General features: G+C 37.2%; 1 protein-coding gene across 1 annotated transcript; it reads right to left on the bottom strand.

Annotated features, from left to right (window-relative positions):
• Positions 1-1,672: 1,672 nt before the first annotated feature.
• LOC121417217 (zinc finger protein 585A-like) lies at positions 1,673-9,961 on the bottom strand. The gene is made up of 4 exons (XM_041610842.1): positions 9,836-9,961; positions 7,798-7,964; positions 5,739-5,828; positions 1,673-4,749 (listed from the first exon to the last, which is right to left on the bottom strand). The coding sequence occupies exons 2-4, from the start codon at positions 7,937-7,939 to the stop codon at positions 1,760-1,762; spliced, it is 3,222 nt and encodes a 1,073-aa protein (XP_041466776.1). The 5' UTR covers positions 7,940-7,964; positions 9,836-9,961; the 3' UTR covers positions 1,673-1,759.
• Between the last annotated feature and the right edge of the window lie 8,641 nt (positions 9,962-18,602).

Consider the following 18,602-nt stretch of genomic DNA (forward strand, 5'->3'; position numbering starts at 1 on the left):
AGCATGAGTATATCACAAACATTATACTCATCGTTATTGTCAATACTACTAGGCCTACATTTATTTTAGGGGCAGGCGGGCTTCTAGCGACGGGAAACGAACAAAAAGGGAGAGGATAGTACAGGGAAAAAAGATAGGACAGATCGGCAAGAGCTCTTTTTTGGGGGGGCGGTGGGGGTATATTGATCAATAATATTTCTTTAAAAGGCTATATTGTCTTTCATCTGTTTATCGTATTTTGATATCGGAATACAATATTCTCCTTTCTTTTTTAAAAATAAAAATTGAGCGACAAATTAAAATAAAAGGACCCTTTTCCATTTTCCCCATCTTAGTTCCCCCTTTTATATGTGTGTGTGCGTTTTAGGGGGGGTGGGGGTGCCTGAATTGCTGTACCCACTGAATCGACCCTTGCGATAGTAGTTATCATCATAGTTTTTAGGGTTTTTTTAAAACTAATATCATCAATAATTTCAAGGTATTAAAGTCATTTCGCTCCCCTCCTCGGATAACGCAAATTATTTGTATTAGACGAAATGGCTATTGGACCGAATGGCTATTAGACTAAATGGCTATTGGACGATTTGGGAATTGGACGAAATGGTTAGTAGACGATTTGGTTGGTAGAACGAACTGATTATTGGACCTAATGGTTGATGGACGAAATGACTATTAGACGAAATGGCAATTGGACGAGTTGATAAGTAGACGATGTGGATATTGGACCAACTGAAATTAGCCGACATGGCTATTGGACCAAATGAACGGTGGACGAACTGGTTAATGGACGATTTGGCATTAGACCAAATGGATTTAGACGAAATGGTTGGTAGACGAAATGGTTGTAAACGAATTGGCTATAGACTGACTATTAGACTAAATGGCTATTAGACGAAATGGTGATTGGACGAAACGGGTGGTAGACGAAATGGCATTAGACGAAATGAATGTAGACCATGTGGTGAGTGGACGGGATGGCAGTAGACGAATTGGCAATTTACCGATCAGGGGCGGATCCAGGATTCTTTGAAGGGGGGGGGGCACATTTTTCAAAGAAAAAAAATTGACAAGCAAAAAAAAAGGTCTTCACTTTAAAAAGGGGGTAAGGCAAACTTCTGTTTTAATGGCATTTTTACATTACAAATTCTAATTGTGCTTTTCAAAGGGGGGGGGGGCGCACAGGCTGACTGACCCCCCCCCCCCCCCCCCCGATCCGCCAGTGTTCATGATAATGAAATGCATCTAACACATTTGATTTTCCACTTAGGCATAAGAGTATTCAGGAAACAATTACAGAGCTTTAAGAATTCATCTTGCAATTTACTGTTGATTTTTCCTGTGAAATTTAAAGGTAAATGCTAGTTTTGGTAATGATATCAAAATGAGTTCGTACAGAATCCAATGAAATGACCACCAAAGTGTCTGTTTGTATAAATAAACGCATGTGCCAAAGGATTCTGGAAGAAATTGTGTAATTGCTGAGAAATCAGCAAATAAGCACAGGATTCGGGTAGGGCGTCGGGCCCGACGCTCTAAGCAATAATTATACATTGTCCCACGTGCGCTTATCTGTGTTGGGGATCTTCGGTGTGAACATTTTTCAGCGTAGATTTCAAGATTTCACAAAGTTCAGTTAATATAACTGTACCAGATCTAGATCCTCGATGATATACTGACAATTAAGCCTTGTTTTACAGACTTTCTCATGAAATCAGTGTTTACTGCAACTACTGGAATTTCTCTTTAATAGCTGAATTTTTCACAATAACAATGAATTTACATACGGTTTGCCACCCGCATGGGTCTGTTTATGTTTTGTAAGATTACAGGATTGACTAAATGTCTTACCACATTGATCACATGCATAGGGCTTCTCACCTGTATGTATTCGTTTATGTGATTTGAGATTACCAGCTTTATTAAATGTCTTACCACATTGGTCACATACATAAGGCTTCTCACCTGTATGGATGAGAAAATGTCTTTTGAGATGGGCAGATTGAGTAAATGTCTTACCACATTGATCACATACATAGCGTTTCTCACCTGTATGAGATCGTTTATGAATTGTGAGAGTACTTTTGTGACGATATGCGTTACCACATTGATCGCATACATAGGGTGTCTCTCCTGTGTGGATTTGTTTATGGGTATTGAGACTGATAGCGTAAGTAAATGCCTCACCGCATTCCCCACACACATAGGGTTTCTCACCTGTATGGATTCGTCTATGCGTTTTGAGATGGGATACTTGACCAAACGCCTTACCACAATCATCACATACAAAAGGCTTCTCACCTGTATGGGATCGTTTATGCGCCTTTAGATTTCTTGCATGAGTAAATGCTTTACCACAGTCATCACACACGTGTGGACACAGACCCGTGTGAATTAGTTTATGGGTTATTAGACAATACTCCCGATAAAATGCCTTACCACACTCATCACATACAAAAGGCTTCTCACCAGTATGCATTTGTTTGTGTACACGGAGGTACCGTGCATCACTAAATGCCTTACCACATTCATCACACAAATGGGGCTTTTCACCCGTATGCGTTCGTTTATGTCTTTTGAGACAGTAAGGTTGATTGAATGCCTTGCCACACTGATCACATACATGGAGCTTCTTAGTACCTGTGTGGATTTTCTTATGGCTTGTTAGATGATGTGCTTGACTAAATATCTTACCACACTGATCACATACATAGGCATTGGGTATCTCACCTGTATGGACTTGCTTATGTACGCTTGGATGATGTGTTTGATGAAGCTGCTTAAGTCTATGATTTTTTTCATGTTTCTTGAGGTTACTTGGATCATGAAATGCCCTCCCACACTGACCACACACAAAGGGCTTCTTATCTGCATGAATTCGTTTATGCCTGACCAAATTGGTGCTATCATTAAATGCCTTACCACATTGATCACATACATAGGGCTTCCCACCTGTATGGATTCGTTTATGTCTCGTGAGGTGATGCACTCGTTTGAATGCTTTACCGCATTGATCACATGCAAATGATTTCTGTATTTCTGTATGGCTTTTTTTATGTGTTGATAGAGCACCCGCGTAAATAAATCGCTTACCACACTCATCACACACATAGAGCTTCTCACCTGTGTGAACTTCATGTTTTTTTAGATCATGTGCTTGATTAAATGCCTTACCATGTTGATCAGATGCATCGGGTTTCTCAACTGTATGGATTCGTTTATGTGTTGTTAGATCTTGTACGTTAGTATATGAATTGCCACATTGATCACATACATGGGATTTCTCATCTGTATGGGTGATTTTATGTAATCTAAAATTAAATTTTGTTACGAGGGATTTTCCACACTGACCTTCTGCATGTGACTTTTTTTCACTCTTATGCATTTTCTTGCATGATTTCAGATTCTTATGTATTTTCTTATGTGATTTCAGATTCTTATGTAGATTCTTATGTATTTTCATATGTGATTTCAGATTAATTTTACTTGTGTATGCCTTACCACATTGGCGACACACAAATGGCTTTTCATCTAAATGGATTTGTTTATGCTGTGAGAGATCATATTCCTGAGAAAATTCCTTATCACACTGATCACATACATGGGGCTTCTGACCTGTATGGACACGTTCATGTGTTGTGAGATCTCGTACACTAGTAAACAAATTACCACACTGATCACATACAAAGGGCTTCTCATCTGTATGGATATGCTTATGTAGTGTAAGAGTATATTTTTCAATAAATGCCTTACCACATTGATCGCAAACATGGGGCTTCTCACCTGTATGGATTCGTGTATGTCTATTAAGAGAACTTTTATACCTAAATTTCTTCCCGCATTGTTTACATTCATAGGGTTTTTCACCTGTATGGATTCGTTTATGCTTCTTCAAATTTGCTCCGTCATAAAAGCCCTTACCACACAGATCACATACACACGGCTTCTTACGAACTCGTGCACGTCTACTGGACGGACCTGTATCACTATCAATCTTCCAACATTGCTCATGTTCACATTGGCCTTCACTTTCAATTGGGTTATGTGCCACATCATCAGATCCTTGAGTAAATGCCTCGCAATGCTCTTGTTCATAACGGCCATCACTTTCAATTGGTTTATGTGCTACATCATCAGATCCTTGAGTAAATACCTCGCAATGCTCTCGTTCATAACCGCCATGACTTTCGATTGGTTTTTGCGCTACATCATTAGATTCTTGAGTCAACGCCTCATAATGCTCCCGTTCATAACAGCCATCACTTTCAATTGGTTTACGTGCTGCATCGTTAGATTCTGGAGTAAATGCCTCGCAATACTCTCCTCCACAAAGGTAATCACTTTCAATTGATTCATGCGCTGCAAGATTTGTTTCTTGAGTCAATGCATTTTCCCCTGGATGGGTCATTTCTTCTGCCTGTGGCTGACGATCATCGCCAAACGCCTTACACCTTCGATCAGGTGCAAGGGACTCCTTTCCATCATGATTTTTAATCGCGAGATAGGATAGTTCCCCGCATGATTCATCCTGAAATATTACTCTGCTGCTCCCCTGTAGTATGAATCGCTTTTCATGTAGCGAAGGATCGTTGGGTTTAATTTCACCATAGATGATCTGGAGAACCTCTCCCCTTGGTCCATCTGCAGGCAGGATGACCCCGTTGAAGCCGTGTTTGTACTTGAGATGCCTTGCTAAGATGAGAGGAATAGCATAAGGTGATCCACAGTCCGCGCATCTATAGATTCCAGAATCTACTTTACAAAAGAAATGAAAGAGAATTTAAACAACTTTTTTACAGGGTTCTCACAGAAATTTGAAAACAGAATTCCATGACTTTTCCATGACTATCAAATGATACAAATTACATTTTCTTCTCTTTTGGAAAATATTAATAAATATAGCTCTAGCATCTCAAGAAATGGCTCCCATGCATTATGATGTGTATACTTTATCTATTTATTTTTTTTCTGGGGGGCAAAAATAAGCAATTAAATACAGCAAAATAAACTCTATACAACATGAACAGGTGATATCAGCTGGGGGGGGGGGGGGGCAGAGTCAAATATATTGCTGTACACCTACGTGACCAAAAAGCGTTTAAAGGGGTTGTTTTTTCATTTTTGGATGCAGGCCGGGCATGCACTCGTCTAAGGGTAAAAAGTTTTTATGGTATTTTTTTCCAAAGTTTTTTTTTTTAAAGATTAGCCAAACATGTTTAGGTATGTTTTTTCCTGAGGTCATATTCTGGCGACAACTTGTTTAGGGACCAAATGTGTAAATAAAAAAATGTTTAGGGGGTTATTTTGCACACACAGAATAAACTCGATTAGGGGTCATTTGGAAATAATTTGGTCACACATGTGTAAAATCAATACATTTAGGGGGTTATTTTGCACACACAGAATAAACTCGATTAGGGGTCGTTTGGAAATAATTTGGTCACACATGTGTAAAATCAATACATTTGACTACCCCCCCCGGGGGGGGGGGGGGGGTTAGCACCATAGATGATAAATAATTTTATTAAGAACTGACTTGATAATCTCAGAGGGATGCTTCTTTTGTTTATGACAATCGAAATCCAATGCTTTGCTGCAAAATTGTGAAGGACTTATGATGTGCCACGTGCAACTTCTTGAAACTGATATCGTGGATTGTTTTTGTAGATATTTCCACTGATCAGTGCATCGTTGGATTGAAGTAAATTAAGAATGTGTTAGATTTCCTGAATTCAACAAACCTCTTGTATTCATCTCGTCACTTTCTTCTACCACCTGTGTTGCTTTTCCATTGCCATGTCGCATGAACATTGGTGGACTGACCTGTAATCCTTTTTGTAGAAAAGAATGCAATAAATGATTTAACGATTCAATCCTACATGAGAATTGTCATGAAAGAAACAAGATACCTAGCACAATGATCAAATATTTGTTCTCATAACAAAGATTGGGGGGGGGAAACAGGTCGAACCTTTCCGTTTTCAAGTCATGGCATAAACACATGTGTGCAAGTGACAAAAAGGCACATACAGTGGTTGATATACACTCTGCTTATCACGTGATGTCATCAAGCTACGATCACAAGCCAAGTCAGCAAGAGCAGCACAAGCATCCCTGTGACCAACACAGGTTTATTTCCAACTTGTCTAATCACCAGCTCGTCTACTAAAATTTGGTCTATCATCAATTCATCCACTATCTACGTGGTCTAAGTGCCATTTCGTCCACTCACTACTTCGTGATCGTCTAATAACCAGTTGTTCCAATAGCCATTTAGTCCATAAACCATTTGGTCTATTAGGAAAAGTGTTAAGAAATGAATGAAAAGAAAATGGGTATTAGACCAAATGGTTATTAGACAAAATGGTCAAAGACGAACTGGTGATTAGACAAAGTGATTATTAATTGGACCAAATGGTTGTTAAATGAAATGTTGATGGACGGTATGGTATAAGACTAAACTAATGTAGACCATGTGGTAAGTGGACGAGTTGATAATAGACAAATTGGCAGGTTACCCCATCACAGCCTTACATAGAAATGAGGCTGCTATTCTCCATCACCTTGTCCCAAAATGAATGAATGAATGAACTTTACTGATCCTAGATACATGTACAATTATACGCTAACGCATATGTCGAAAACGTTTAAAAGCAACAAATATCGATAATTAAAGGAAAGTAATATAAGGACAAGGAAGACGAGGAGACCTTTGGAAGCCAGGCTTGTTATACGGTCCCTCAGTATTAGAACTTTCACTTTCAGATAAATATGAAATATTAGAGGTTTTTTAGATGATCAATTTTCTGACTGATACCACACAGGTAAGCATTTTTTAGTACTTTTTGCTTTTCTGTCAAAATCACATAAAAAGAGCGCCAATGTCGCACTCTCTTGATTAGTAATGTTAGAGTCTATCACAACACTTACAAAGTCAATTCAGAATGGAATTTTGGAGCGTCACGTTCACAAAGCAAAATGCTGAAAATTTCATCAAGATTGGATCACAAATAATGAAGTTATTAAATTTCAAATATTATCAATATTTTGTGAAAACAGGTATATGCACATCGACAAGAATATTCATTACATAGTCTGATGTCACATCCCACCTTTCCTTTTATGTTACTACATGAAATCATAAATTTTTCCTTTTTTCATTCGTGTGTATGATTTGTCTCCATTATGGTGAAATAAGTTTTGGCAATACATAACTAATGCACTTAATCAGTTGTCAAGCCAACTGTTTTAGTTCTTGGTAAAATTCTTTTTGAATAAACGTAATTTCACATAATAAAATACAGTAGAACAGGTGGGGATATGACATCATCAGCCCACCTAATGAACATCCATGAAGACATGCCTTGAACTGTTTCACCAGAATAGTGCAAATCTTTAAAATTCAATAACTTCGTTGTGCAATTTTGATCAAATTTTCAGCAAATTGCTTTGTAAATTTTACTCTATTTATCGAGATATACATACATCCAACCTGGATCATCCCTTAAAGGCCAGTATCTAAAAACTGTGGCTATGTATAGGGATTTTCCAACATATAACCATACCCCATGTTTAGGGATTTCTTTAAAAAAAGTGACCCATTCCAGCGGCGCATCCCTGTATGCCCTATTTCGTGGGTAACACAAAAGTTAGCAATTAATCGCGAATATGAAAGAACAATTTTGATTGGTTTCAAGTCAGTCTACTGAGTAAAATGCACATGGAACAATGGTCCTGATAGGCCAATTAGCAATCAAATGCCAATCTAAGTGTTATGGGCCCTGGAACAAATGTACCTACCGACTTCTCGCATCATCTCATAGTTTTCTTTGATGTTCTTGATACAAATTCTCTCGTAATTGCTGATCCTGGCCCAATCCTTGGCTGTGAAATGAACCTGGATATCTGAATAATTATCCATCTTTGCCTTTGGCAGACTCATGGTGACTCTACGGAGGCTCAGACTCCTGAGGACGAGGAAAAGAATGAAAATATACGCAAATTATGTAACAGGAAACAGTAGTTCTAGACTCTATAAAGTCTAAAATTTATAAAGTTTAAAGGTAAAGTCCACCTTTGGGAAATGTTGATTTTAATGAATGGAGAAAAATCAAACTAGCATAATGTTGAAAATCTCATCAAAGTTGGATGTAAAAAATAAGAAAGTTACATGTATGACATTTTAAAATAATCATTTTTCACAACATAGTGATATGCACAACTCAGTGATATGCAAATGAGAGAGTCGATGACATCACTATTTCTTGTTTTTTATTGTCTGAATTATACAATATTGCAGTTTTTACAGAATTGACATTAAGGAACCACTTGACTGAACCACATAGTATTAAAACAATGTTAATTTCACATATTCTGGGAGGATTTAATCCCTGTTTCTCTTGACAATGAGAAAATAAGAATATTTCAGATTATAAAATACAAAAGATATAGTGAGTGGATGACATCACCAGTCTCCTCATTTGCATACCAACTAGGGTGTGTATAGGCCTACATTTGGTCTTTATGATAATAATAATAATAATAAAAGAAAAGAAAAAAAGGAGAGGAACAATTTTTTAAAGACACGTCGAAAAAAGAAAAGAAATAATAGTTGGCCTAACGACTTGGCGATAATAGTCAAATATGACTGGTCGCCATTAATTTTCAACAAACAACAACAACAGCTTTGTGAAATAAAGCGAAACTTAAAAATGTCATAACTTTCTTATTTTACATCAGATTTTGATGAAATTTTTAGTGATATGTATACCGTATGCTTATTGGATTTTTTTCTCTTTTTATTCAAATCAACTTTTTGTTGAGGTGGACTTGTCCTTTAAATGACACTAGACTTCAGAGAAGACTAAAGTAAGATTTAACAGATGCAGACTGCCAGGTGACTGGAATGGATTATGATGTTTTTATCCCCTGTCTTTCAAGTTTTCACAGCAAAAACTTAAGATATGGGCATTCTCATACTTTTTATGTGACATTTAATATTATCCTGGTTTAAGTGATCAGTCCATTCGCTGCCCTTTATTTCATCAGCGCCGTGCTGGTGACTTCTTTCAACTCCCATTGCATTGGCATTAAGAGTGCACACACACCAACAGGCAACACACACAAGTCACAAGAAAAGAGGTGACCAAGTTTTACTGTCTTTATATTAGAATAAGCAACGTTGTGTGAAAGTAGATCCAAGAAAATTAGCCCTTTTTTGCATTGTTTTTTTATCAATCAAGACAAGTCAATTGGCTAGTTAATAATTATCATGATTATAGGCTCTCTTAAATTTGATACTCATGGGCTATATCCCCCCACGCCACGGTCCCACCCAAAAGTATACCCACGTCCCACTCAATCAATCTACCGGTAGGATGGGGGGTCGGGTGTCCGGACACTTTACAATTTTGAAGCCTTCTTTTTTGTCTTTAGATTACACTATTAAAAAAATTACTAATACTATTATGAATTCAATAGTTGCAATCATCTTCTATTTTGTTCTCTATATTTTCTAACATTTTGTACTAAAAATTGATGAAACTTTGCTTGTATTTTTTTCCAAATGAATTTCTAAAATTGATCGTCCGGACACACAACAACTGGGTATACTAGCTTATTCAAAATTAATGACCCCGGTAGACGTAGACCCACCCCATCATATCGAGAAGCTTCGCGCCGACTTCCGGGGGAACTTCTCACTTGCGTTCCGCTCGGGACTCTAGCCATACTTACTAACTTAGGCTTGACGTTACTGAAATAATTTTACCGGTATCGTGAAAAAAGGGTCAAAAGTAACACAGTTGTGAAAGGGGGTTTGAATGATTCTGCAACTCACCAGATATTCTATTTCACGATTCTCAACCGAGGAGAAATTCTGAGTATTATCAGAACTGTCTATTTTTAGCAGGTTTATTCCTTGGCTTTGGCTTTGCTAGCTAGCGATGTCCACAGCTGACGGGAAGAAAACGTAGAGGGATTATTGCAGAGAGAGAGCAGCAGATCTAGATCGAGAGAGCTATATTCTAAAAGGAGCTAAATCCACTACCGGGTCATTTAAAATTGGTTAATCTTTTTTTTACTAGGCTATTTTACATGAAGTTGTACATGTTGTAAGTTCACACCATCTGGGCAAATTTTGATGCATGAAAATAATTTCATTATATTACTTGAAAAGCCATTGATATGCAGGCAGAAAGGACCATTCGCAAACAGTTGCTTTACTTTTAGAGGATTTATAGAGAATTAGCAAGTGAAAAAAAATTGAATAAAGAACAAAAAAATCGCTCAACTTACCCCGCCTTCCCTTATACAGTACGTATGAAGAAAAAAAAAACGGGACAGATTTAAAAAGTATAAATTTTTTGTTTCAAATTATGATTTCTATATTTCGGTGTAGATAGGTGCTCTGAAGTCCTATCTTTCAAATGCCACTATAAATATTTAGTTTCGTTCATGCTTTAACAGCGTACATGGAATGTTTTTCTCTGGGCTTAAAAAAGAAGACTTGCGCCAAAATGGCATAAAACTATAAATGTGATGATCGGACTTCTTGCTTATCAGCAGACTTCCTTTTCATCATCTGTGCCATAATTTTCGAATTATGCGGTCAAAATTCATTATCAAATCTGTTAATTTGCTTGAATTGTTCTGTTGTTGTTTCTTTTAAATATGTTTGCTTTGAATATTCCTTCTTTAAGCAAAAATAAACAAAAATCAACCGAAGTATGGGAGAGCGTGCATTTTTTCCCCAAATCCTTTCGTTGCGTGCTAAAGAGTTTATGGCAGGTGCCTTTGAACAGTGGCATAGAAATGGGTGGGGGCTCGGGGTGCTCCCCAATGAAAAAAAAAAAAAAATGGGGAAAGGAAATAAAAGGAAAGACAGAAAGTGAAATATGATCTATTTTCTGAATATTATGTCAAAATCTATGACAAAATTGGAAATTTTCACAAAAAGTGGAAATTATTGCTTGCTCGCTTCGCTCGCTTACAAATTTGTTTGATACATTTTATCCGATCTGCCTCTGATCTAGCTCCTTCAAAATTGACTCAATACACCATCGCTATTGAAACTTGAATCATTCCTGTTTATCCTGTCAAGCACACAATTAAACTTTGTTCATGGAATCAATAACCCCTTGAAAATATGATTCATGTTTTTTAAAGGTACCATATTAGTTTCACATAATAAAAGGATATGAATAGTTACAAGTTCTCCCAATTAATAACGCAATTTTTCTTGCTCGGGTTGACAAAAGGTTTTCTTTTCTTACTTGAAGGAAAATTCAAAGGTATAAAAGAAGTTTAAATGAAATAAATAATAATTCAAGCAAATAAATAAATTTGAAAATCAAATTTGACAGCATAATTCGAAAATCATGGCAAAGATAATGAAAAGGTTAAAAGGAACTAAGTCTACTGATTAGCAAGAAGTCTGATCATCAAATTTGCCATTTCCGCCATTTTATTGGTGCAAGCCTTTTTTTGAACCCCGACAAAAGCTGCGTCCCTTGTTCGCTCAAGCATGAAAAAATTGTTTTCTTAAATGTCATTTCAAAGATAAGATTTCAGAGCATCTATTAACATTAAAATATAGATATCATAATTTGAAACAATTTTAAAAAACTTTTTAAAACTGTCCCGTTTTTATACGCACTGTATGATGTAGATAATGATAGATCGACACAGGCAAAGATATCCGAGGGGCCAAGAAAAAAAAAGGAAAGAAAGCTAAACGGGTCAAATAAGAAATTATTTGCTGGATATTATGTTGAAGTGTGTTATAAAATCAGATTTTACTTTTAGAAGGTCATACCCTCACCCTGTCCCTCAAATAATGAAATAAAAACAAAATAAATACCAGCTATGAATGTGGTTGGAATATTTTGGTTTGGATGTAAAAAATTAGATCTAATCATGCACCTACAGACTTTTCAACAGTGCCAGTTTTGCCGCAAATTAATTCTAAAGCATACATCACTATATTCAATTTTCACAATTTGCTTTAATAGTAAAGAACGGGCTACATAAGTGTAACATAAATGTTTTGGTTCGAGTGCATTATATGTGCTTCTGCAATAATCGAGCCAATTTCTATATCATCATTCTATTTTTTAGTTAATTTCAACACACTTTCAAATATTGAAACAATATTTCCATTAATTATTGTTTCTAAAACATAAAATTTGTTTAGCTAGAACGAAAGATCAAAGTTCCTTAAAACATTACTAAATAAATACTGATATACATTTATTCATTTTTAGTTTAGTTTATTCTACATCGTATCGTATTATCACTAGATCACTAACTGTAACACAAAACGGTGTTTGTTTGCTCTAAAGAAATTCGGTTTGCATCCTTGGCGTTGTGGCGTGCGCCTGTAATCCAAGCTGTGGGGGAAGTTACAAATTGATGCAGAAGTTCGAGGTTCGAGCCATGATCACGTCTTTCGGATGGTGACGTTAAAGGTCGGTCCCAGACGTAAATAATCATACCTGATTGATACACGTCTGTCAAAAACTCAAAATACATATACTCCTCTTAGAAAAATTTCCACTTGTTATAATATTGCTTCCCTAGCCACTAGCGTACCTACGAGGGGGCAGGGGGCAGTCTGCCCCCCTGACGAGCCATACCCATGCAAAGGACGTTTCCCTGTCCCCCCCCCCTGACGAGCTTGAAAGACTGTTTTTTTGCTTGTCATTTTTTTTTGGTACGAAATCCTTTATTTGTGATTGAAGACCTTTTTTTTTGCTTGTCAAATTTTTTGGCGGACGTTTTTGCCCCATACCCCCCTGTAGAAAATCCTAGGTACGCCACTGTTACAAGCTGTGTAAATTACACTTTCCCTAAATAGTACAACTCTCCAGCCAAACAAAATGTTTCTAACTGTGCACCCTATACATGAAAAAACATTTTAAGGGGTTTATAGCTGCACCCCAAAAGGAACGCGAACGATGCATCTCAAGTGTCTAAGTGTGCATGGTTCTTAAAGTGATTGGTTAACATTGGTTTGGCTTTTAAAAAATCTGAGCTAGAAGGTCACACTTGTCACCTGTGTCTGTGATATGTTCCAAAAATGAAGCCCAGAAAAAATTGCGTTCGAAAATGATTATTTAGTGCTTCAAAAATTGAAATATAAAGTGACCGGAAACACCATCTTAATTTCATCCCATACACTTATGTGTACTATTTAGGTGTCTATAAGACGCCTATTTACAAAATCGGGGTTTGCCCCTTAGTTTTAGCTTTTCATTCTCAATAATGGTTGTTTTCAGGGTTTATTAGTTCTAATACATGCACTTGTACACATGTTTCATCTTGGTTTGAGAATTTTTTAAATCGGCTGCTCACAAAGTTAAATAATACCTTTAAATTGTGATTACAAACTTCACATATCAGCAGCTGTAAAAATGTTTTAATTCATTGATAATTATGTAAAATGAAGGTCTCAATGGTGTGTTTAATTATAGCCGTTCTTAATTCACACACGTATAACAATTTAGCCAACAACGGCTTTATAGAAAAATGTTAATTAAAACAGCGCCGGAGCGAGATATGAAAGACGTTGGGGCGGAAAATTGAATAAACAGTATCATGTTTATTTTTTTTCTTTCACCCGCACATCTGTTCAAATCTCGATACCAATCAATATTTCATGAGGCGGGAAATGAAACCTTATATGCAGAATAGCGGAGCATATAATATCACCATTTATTTACAATGCCATATGGTATATCGAGCAAGGCGTTTATTTGTTTCATGGTGTGTGATGCGAGAGGATATAAAGGCATATATATTATCCTTTCTCCATTATAATATGGAGACGAGGAGAACGGAATCCTTACTCGTCAGAACCAAACATACAAACTCTTCAAAAATATTTTTGCATAATAATTAAGCAGAAGCTACTAACTAGATGACGACGATGCAGTTCTCCCTGAAATAGCGTCAAGTTTCGCATATTTAGCACCTGTCTCTGCAGATGGGGTACATGCTTAACGACCGTAACTACAACTTGTACGGGTCTGTATACTGACTGCTATATCTGTCTGGGTTTCTATTTAATTCAGGTTGATCATTGAACGGACCTACTCACTATCAACCACCGTCAACATTCAGATGCTAACTTTTTTGGACGAGCCTGTCCTTTTGAATATATGATTATAGTATGACCATCAGTCAATCCTTTAAAGAAGCGCAAAGGTTGTAAAGGTTGCGGATGATATTAATATTGATATTGCATTAATATTGAGACCAGACCACGCAATGCAAGCAGAAGGAACATGCTTATACATTCATCTAAGGGGACATTTGATTGATTAATAACATGTCATTAGCAAGGAAGAGTTTCTGATTCTATATAAGAAATTAAAAGATATTCAGTTTCGATGTGCATTCAGGCAACACCTCAAGTGCTTATAATGATGAATAGTTTTGAAAGTGCACCCTGTATCAACAATATCATTACAATACTATTACAATAGTGAAGGTGGATATCAAATGAATAGTGATTAAACATTTTATTAGTAAGTTTGGATGAGGAAATGATACATAATACAAACGATACCTCCTATTGGATCTACCGCCGATATCACTTACAAAAAATGTTTTCACAGCATTGCACGTAAATAAGAGTGAATATCAATGACTATTTGTAGTCCAGTCGACTAGGAGGTCGCTCCAAAACGGACTTATCGGAGTAGCACGTGAAGGAATTATTTCATGCTTAAAGGAAATCTTAAATACTCGACACAATGATGGCACTTCAATGGACAGACCTAAGGAAGCACAGGCAGTAAATTGTGGAGAATCGTGATTTACACTTGCATGTCTTTGATCGTAATATGGTGGGACAGAATTTTCCGAATTACCAGATATCATCTCTTGCCACATGTAACTGCTTGAAACTGATAGTGTGGAACTATTCGTATATTTTGATGACAGTGAACAGGTATCGTCCTATAAAAACACCGATGAATTATTATTCTTCCTCTCTGACTTCAGACAACCTTCTGCAGTGTAAAAACCGTGGTGTTAAAACTGACACCAGTTCGTGTTAATAGATCGAGGACCACACCCTGAGGTGTTACAAAAACACCCTAGACCGGATTGAACATAACACCAAAGAGTGTAAATGTAACAACCAAAGGTGTTATATAGGTGTTAAGCTAACACTGTCAATGTACCACCGGTGTAATAAAATAACTGGTGTGATGAACTGTGATGATATGTACACCGGTTAACACCACAGTTTTTTTTTGCTGTGTGGTGTTACCATTGAGGTTGTCTAGGGCTAGCAGGTACAGTAGAGTGATCATTACGACATCTTTTGGTACTGTCGAAACTTGTGATCCGATAGAAGAGAGAAGGCAAAAGTAAGACTGGAAATGGAATTTTACGATCACCGTGTTCAGTAAGGAGAATTTTTGTAATGGAGGCACCAGCATGGAGGAACCAGGGGAGTGTTTCATCAATGTTTTCATCCGACTAGTCGTCAGATCTGACATCTGTCCATGATTTCTAATTGGCTGAGAGGCACTGTTCCTACGGTAACTGTCGGATAAAATGGGACTTGTCGGATAAAGCATCTGACAAGTCTGTTCATGAGGCCAGGACATCATTGTGAGAGAGATTGGAAATACTAAACAATATACTGTCGATCAGTATCGAGACACTTTCAAGGTGAATTACAGGTTTAAACCACGAGAGGGTTTTATTTGCTTTTTCGGTCTACTTACCTCGATTCTGATTGGCAGAGGAGCACATCCTATGGTAACTGTCGGATAAAAATCTTTTTACCGGAGTTAATAGGCGACAATTTGTTTTTTTTCATGAAACGCGCTTCAGATGTGATTTACCTTTCGCCGATGACAGCTGCTGGATTCGAAGCGGACATTATGATCCCACTTATATCATGCTTGACAATCTATATAATTTCATGATGATAGTAGGTGCAATTAAGAACTGTGTGTCCCGAAGTGAGTCAATATGAAGAGACTATGCATGTGTAACATGTTGCATCTCATCGGAGGCCTGATTGCCCTTTCTTCTGTGATGTATATCATTCTATGCTACTTAGATCATAGCGGGGCTAATACGAACCCCCAAACAGATCTTCGAATCAAGAAGGGGATCCTCTCTATTCATGGGAAAGACATGAAAGAAGCGTTGACAGTGACACGATCAATGAATGCCGCTTCTGCAGAATCTAATTTAGGCGACTTCTCAAAGAAAGCTGGCGCAGAGTTCAGTGACAACGCCCTAAAGAAAATCACTTCAGCAGATCCGGCTAATACTCGGATGAATATCAAATCCCAGTACTTAGATAACACATCAAAGAAATATATTCATAGAGATATACTTCGGGATAAGAATAACAAATCAAAGACGAAAATTGTGATTGGTAACTTGACCAGAAGTCCAAATGAAACCACCTTTTCCTATCTTGAAAATGCAAAGCGACAAAGGAACCGGGAAGTTCGGCGACACGACAACAAGACGCTTCTGACAGATGTGCGGCACATCCCTCCCAAGAAACTTGGATTGGGGAGCGTAAGGAGAGGACCTAAGAAACTCACCCTTGCTCAGCTCCGCAAGGTGGACAGAGTCACAGCTAATATCAGTTACTCACAAACGTGGCCAGCCAAAGTTAGGAACTCTTTGAGACCGGAAGTCAAAACGAAGTTCCCTGAATCTGAAATACCCCATGATATTGTTGATCTAACTTTTGTCGACGATAACGATAATTGATTATGATTGATCAAATTTTGAATAATATTATTAGTATCTCACCTGAACTACCATCGATATGATACTGTTTATCTGAGAAAGTAGTGAAGCAACCATAACATTACATGTACATGAGACGGTCTTGCACTTTGCAACATTAACAACCGAATCTAGATTGATAGTCTTATAAATTAATCAATGATGTTCGACCGGGGTCCACCATATACTTTGGACAAAAATTTTGTTAGTTAATAGTCTTCCGATATAACACTTTGATGATCATGAAAACTTGGAACTGTGATACCTTTTCACAGTTAGTAGTTTGGGCGCCAAAAATGCCGAGAAATCGGACATCGATCTGTGACAGACGATCATCATGTTAACAATATTTTGGTTCTAATAAGTAAAATAAAGAAAAATAGAGAATTACCCCTTGCAGTGCTTATGGAACAATCACTTAGTCATATTATAATGTGTCGATCACGCTATGAATGTTGTGTTGAATATGGCAATTCAGTTTTATGTAAAATTGGGACATTTTATACAATCTGTGCAGTGGGAATGGATCTATAGTTCCATATACCGGATATCAATGCAAGTTTTAATTTTAAAAAGTACATGTAACATCCGTTATGTCACTTGTGAGATGTTTTCTTAATTGGACATGTGCACTTAGTAGACATGCCATGAATCTTATAAACAAAATGATCAAGCTGACCAAAGAGTAGTGGTAGACGAATGGTAACGTTGAGCATAAAGTCCGGCATATTAATGATTATAATCGAATTAATAAGGACAATTTGTGCACTTCTTTTAAAATGGGGTATCCGACATTGATATGAATTGCGAGTAAAAAATTCAACTTTTCCTCCAAAGTTTGTGTTTTGTTTTGTTGGGGTTTTTTAGGGGGGGGGGGGGGTTGTTCGCATTGAACACAATGTCATACAAAGGGTAAATAATGCCAAAATGTTAGTGCAAAGATTAACATTAAATTCACTTTTAAAGTCATTTCCCATCTAAAATACATTTTATCAGTCTTTATCTATCAATGTGTGTATGTGTGTGTCTCTACCCCCCCACCCCCTTCTCTTAATTCTCCCTCTTTCTTTCTCTCTCCCTCTATCCGTCTTTACCTCTCCCCCATCTCCTTTCACCTGTCTTTTATTCTCCATCCTTATCTACCTCTCTGTCTCTCCTCCCACCCCCCATCTCCTCATCCCCCCCCCTCTCTCTCTGGTTGGTATATTTATATAATATTGACTAGCCTTGAGGGGAACATCAAATATATTGCCAGCAAATGAATCATATTGGCCCGAGTCTTTAGACGAGGGCAATATGGGTCATTTAAGGGCAATATATTTGATGTTCCCCGAAAGAAGAGCTAGTCAATATTTTTATTATCATCCAAATCAGATACCTAGAGCAAAAATCATGATAATGGGGATATTTCTTTTAAAAATAGAGTTCTATTGTGTCATGTTAATATCGGTCTAGGCTCTGCACTTTACTTTACCATTATGACGTACTTGCAAGCGCTTGGATCCAGCGTTGTCTTTATTATGACATATTTGTTGGTGCGCGGATCCTTATGAAGCGTATCTCTTTATAATCATCCTAAAATGCCCGATGTGAGACCAGGGAAAATACAAAGGTATATTTTGTGTCGTCTCTACATGCAAAGTAAATATGCGCATTGAGACCGAGGAAAATACAAACAATATACCTACCCTTCCCGATATTCAGAAAATGTAGGGCAATACGGTTTTGTAAATGACCAGCTCAGATGTCTGATACGGGTGATAATTACATGTATTGTAGTGCATTGGTACCAGCAACAATAGTGTCCGGGGCAGAGAAACTGTATACATAATTTG

Source organism: Lytechinus variegatus, chromosome 6 (assembly GCF_018143015.1).
Source record: "Lytechinus variegatus isolate NC3 chromosome 6, Lvar_3.0, whole genome shotgun sequence".
NCBI lineage: Eukaryota > Metazoa > Echinodermata > Echinoidea > Temnopleuroida > Toxopneustidae > Lytechinus > Lytechinus variegatus.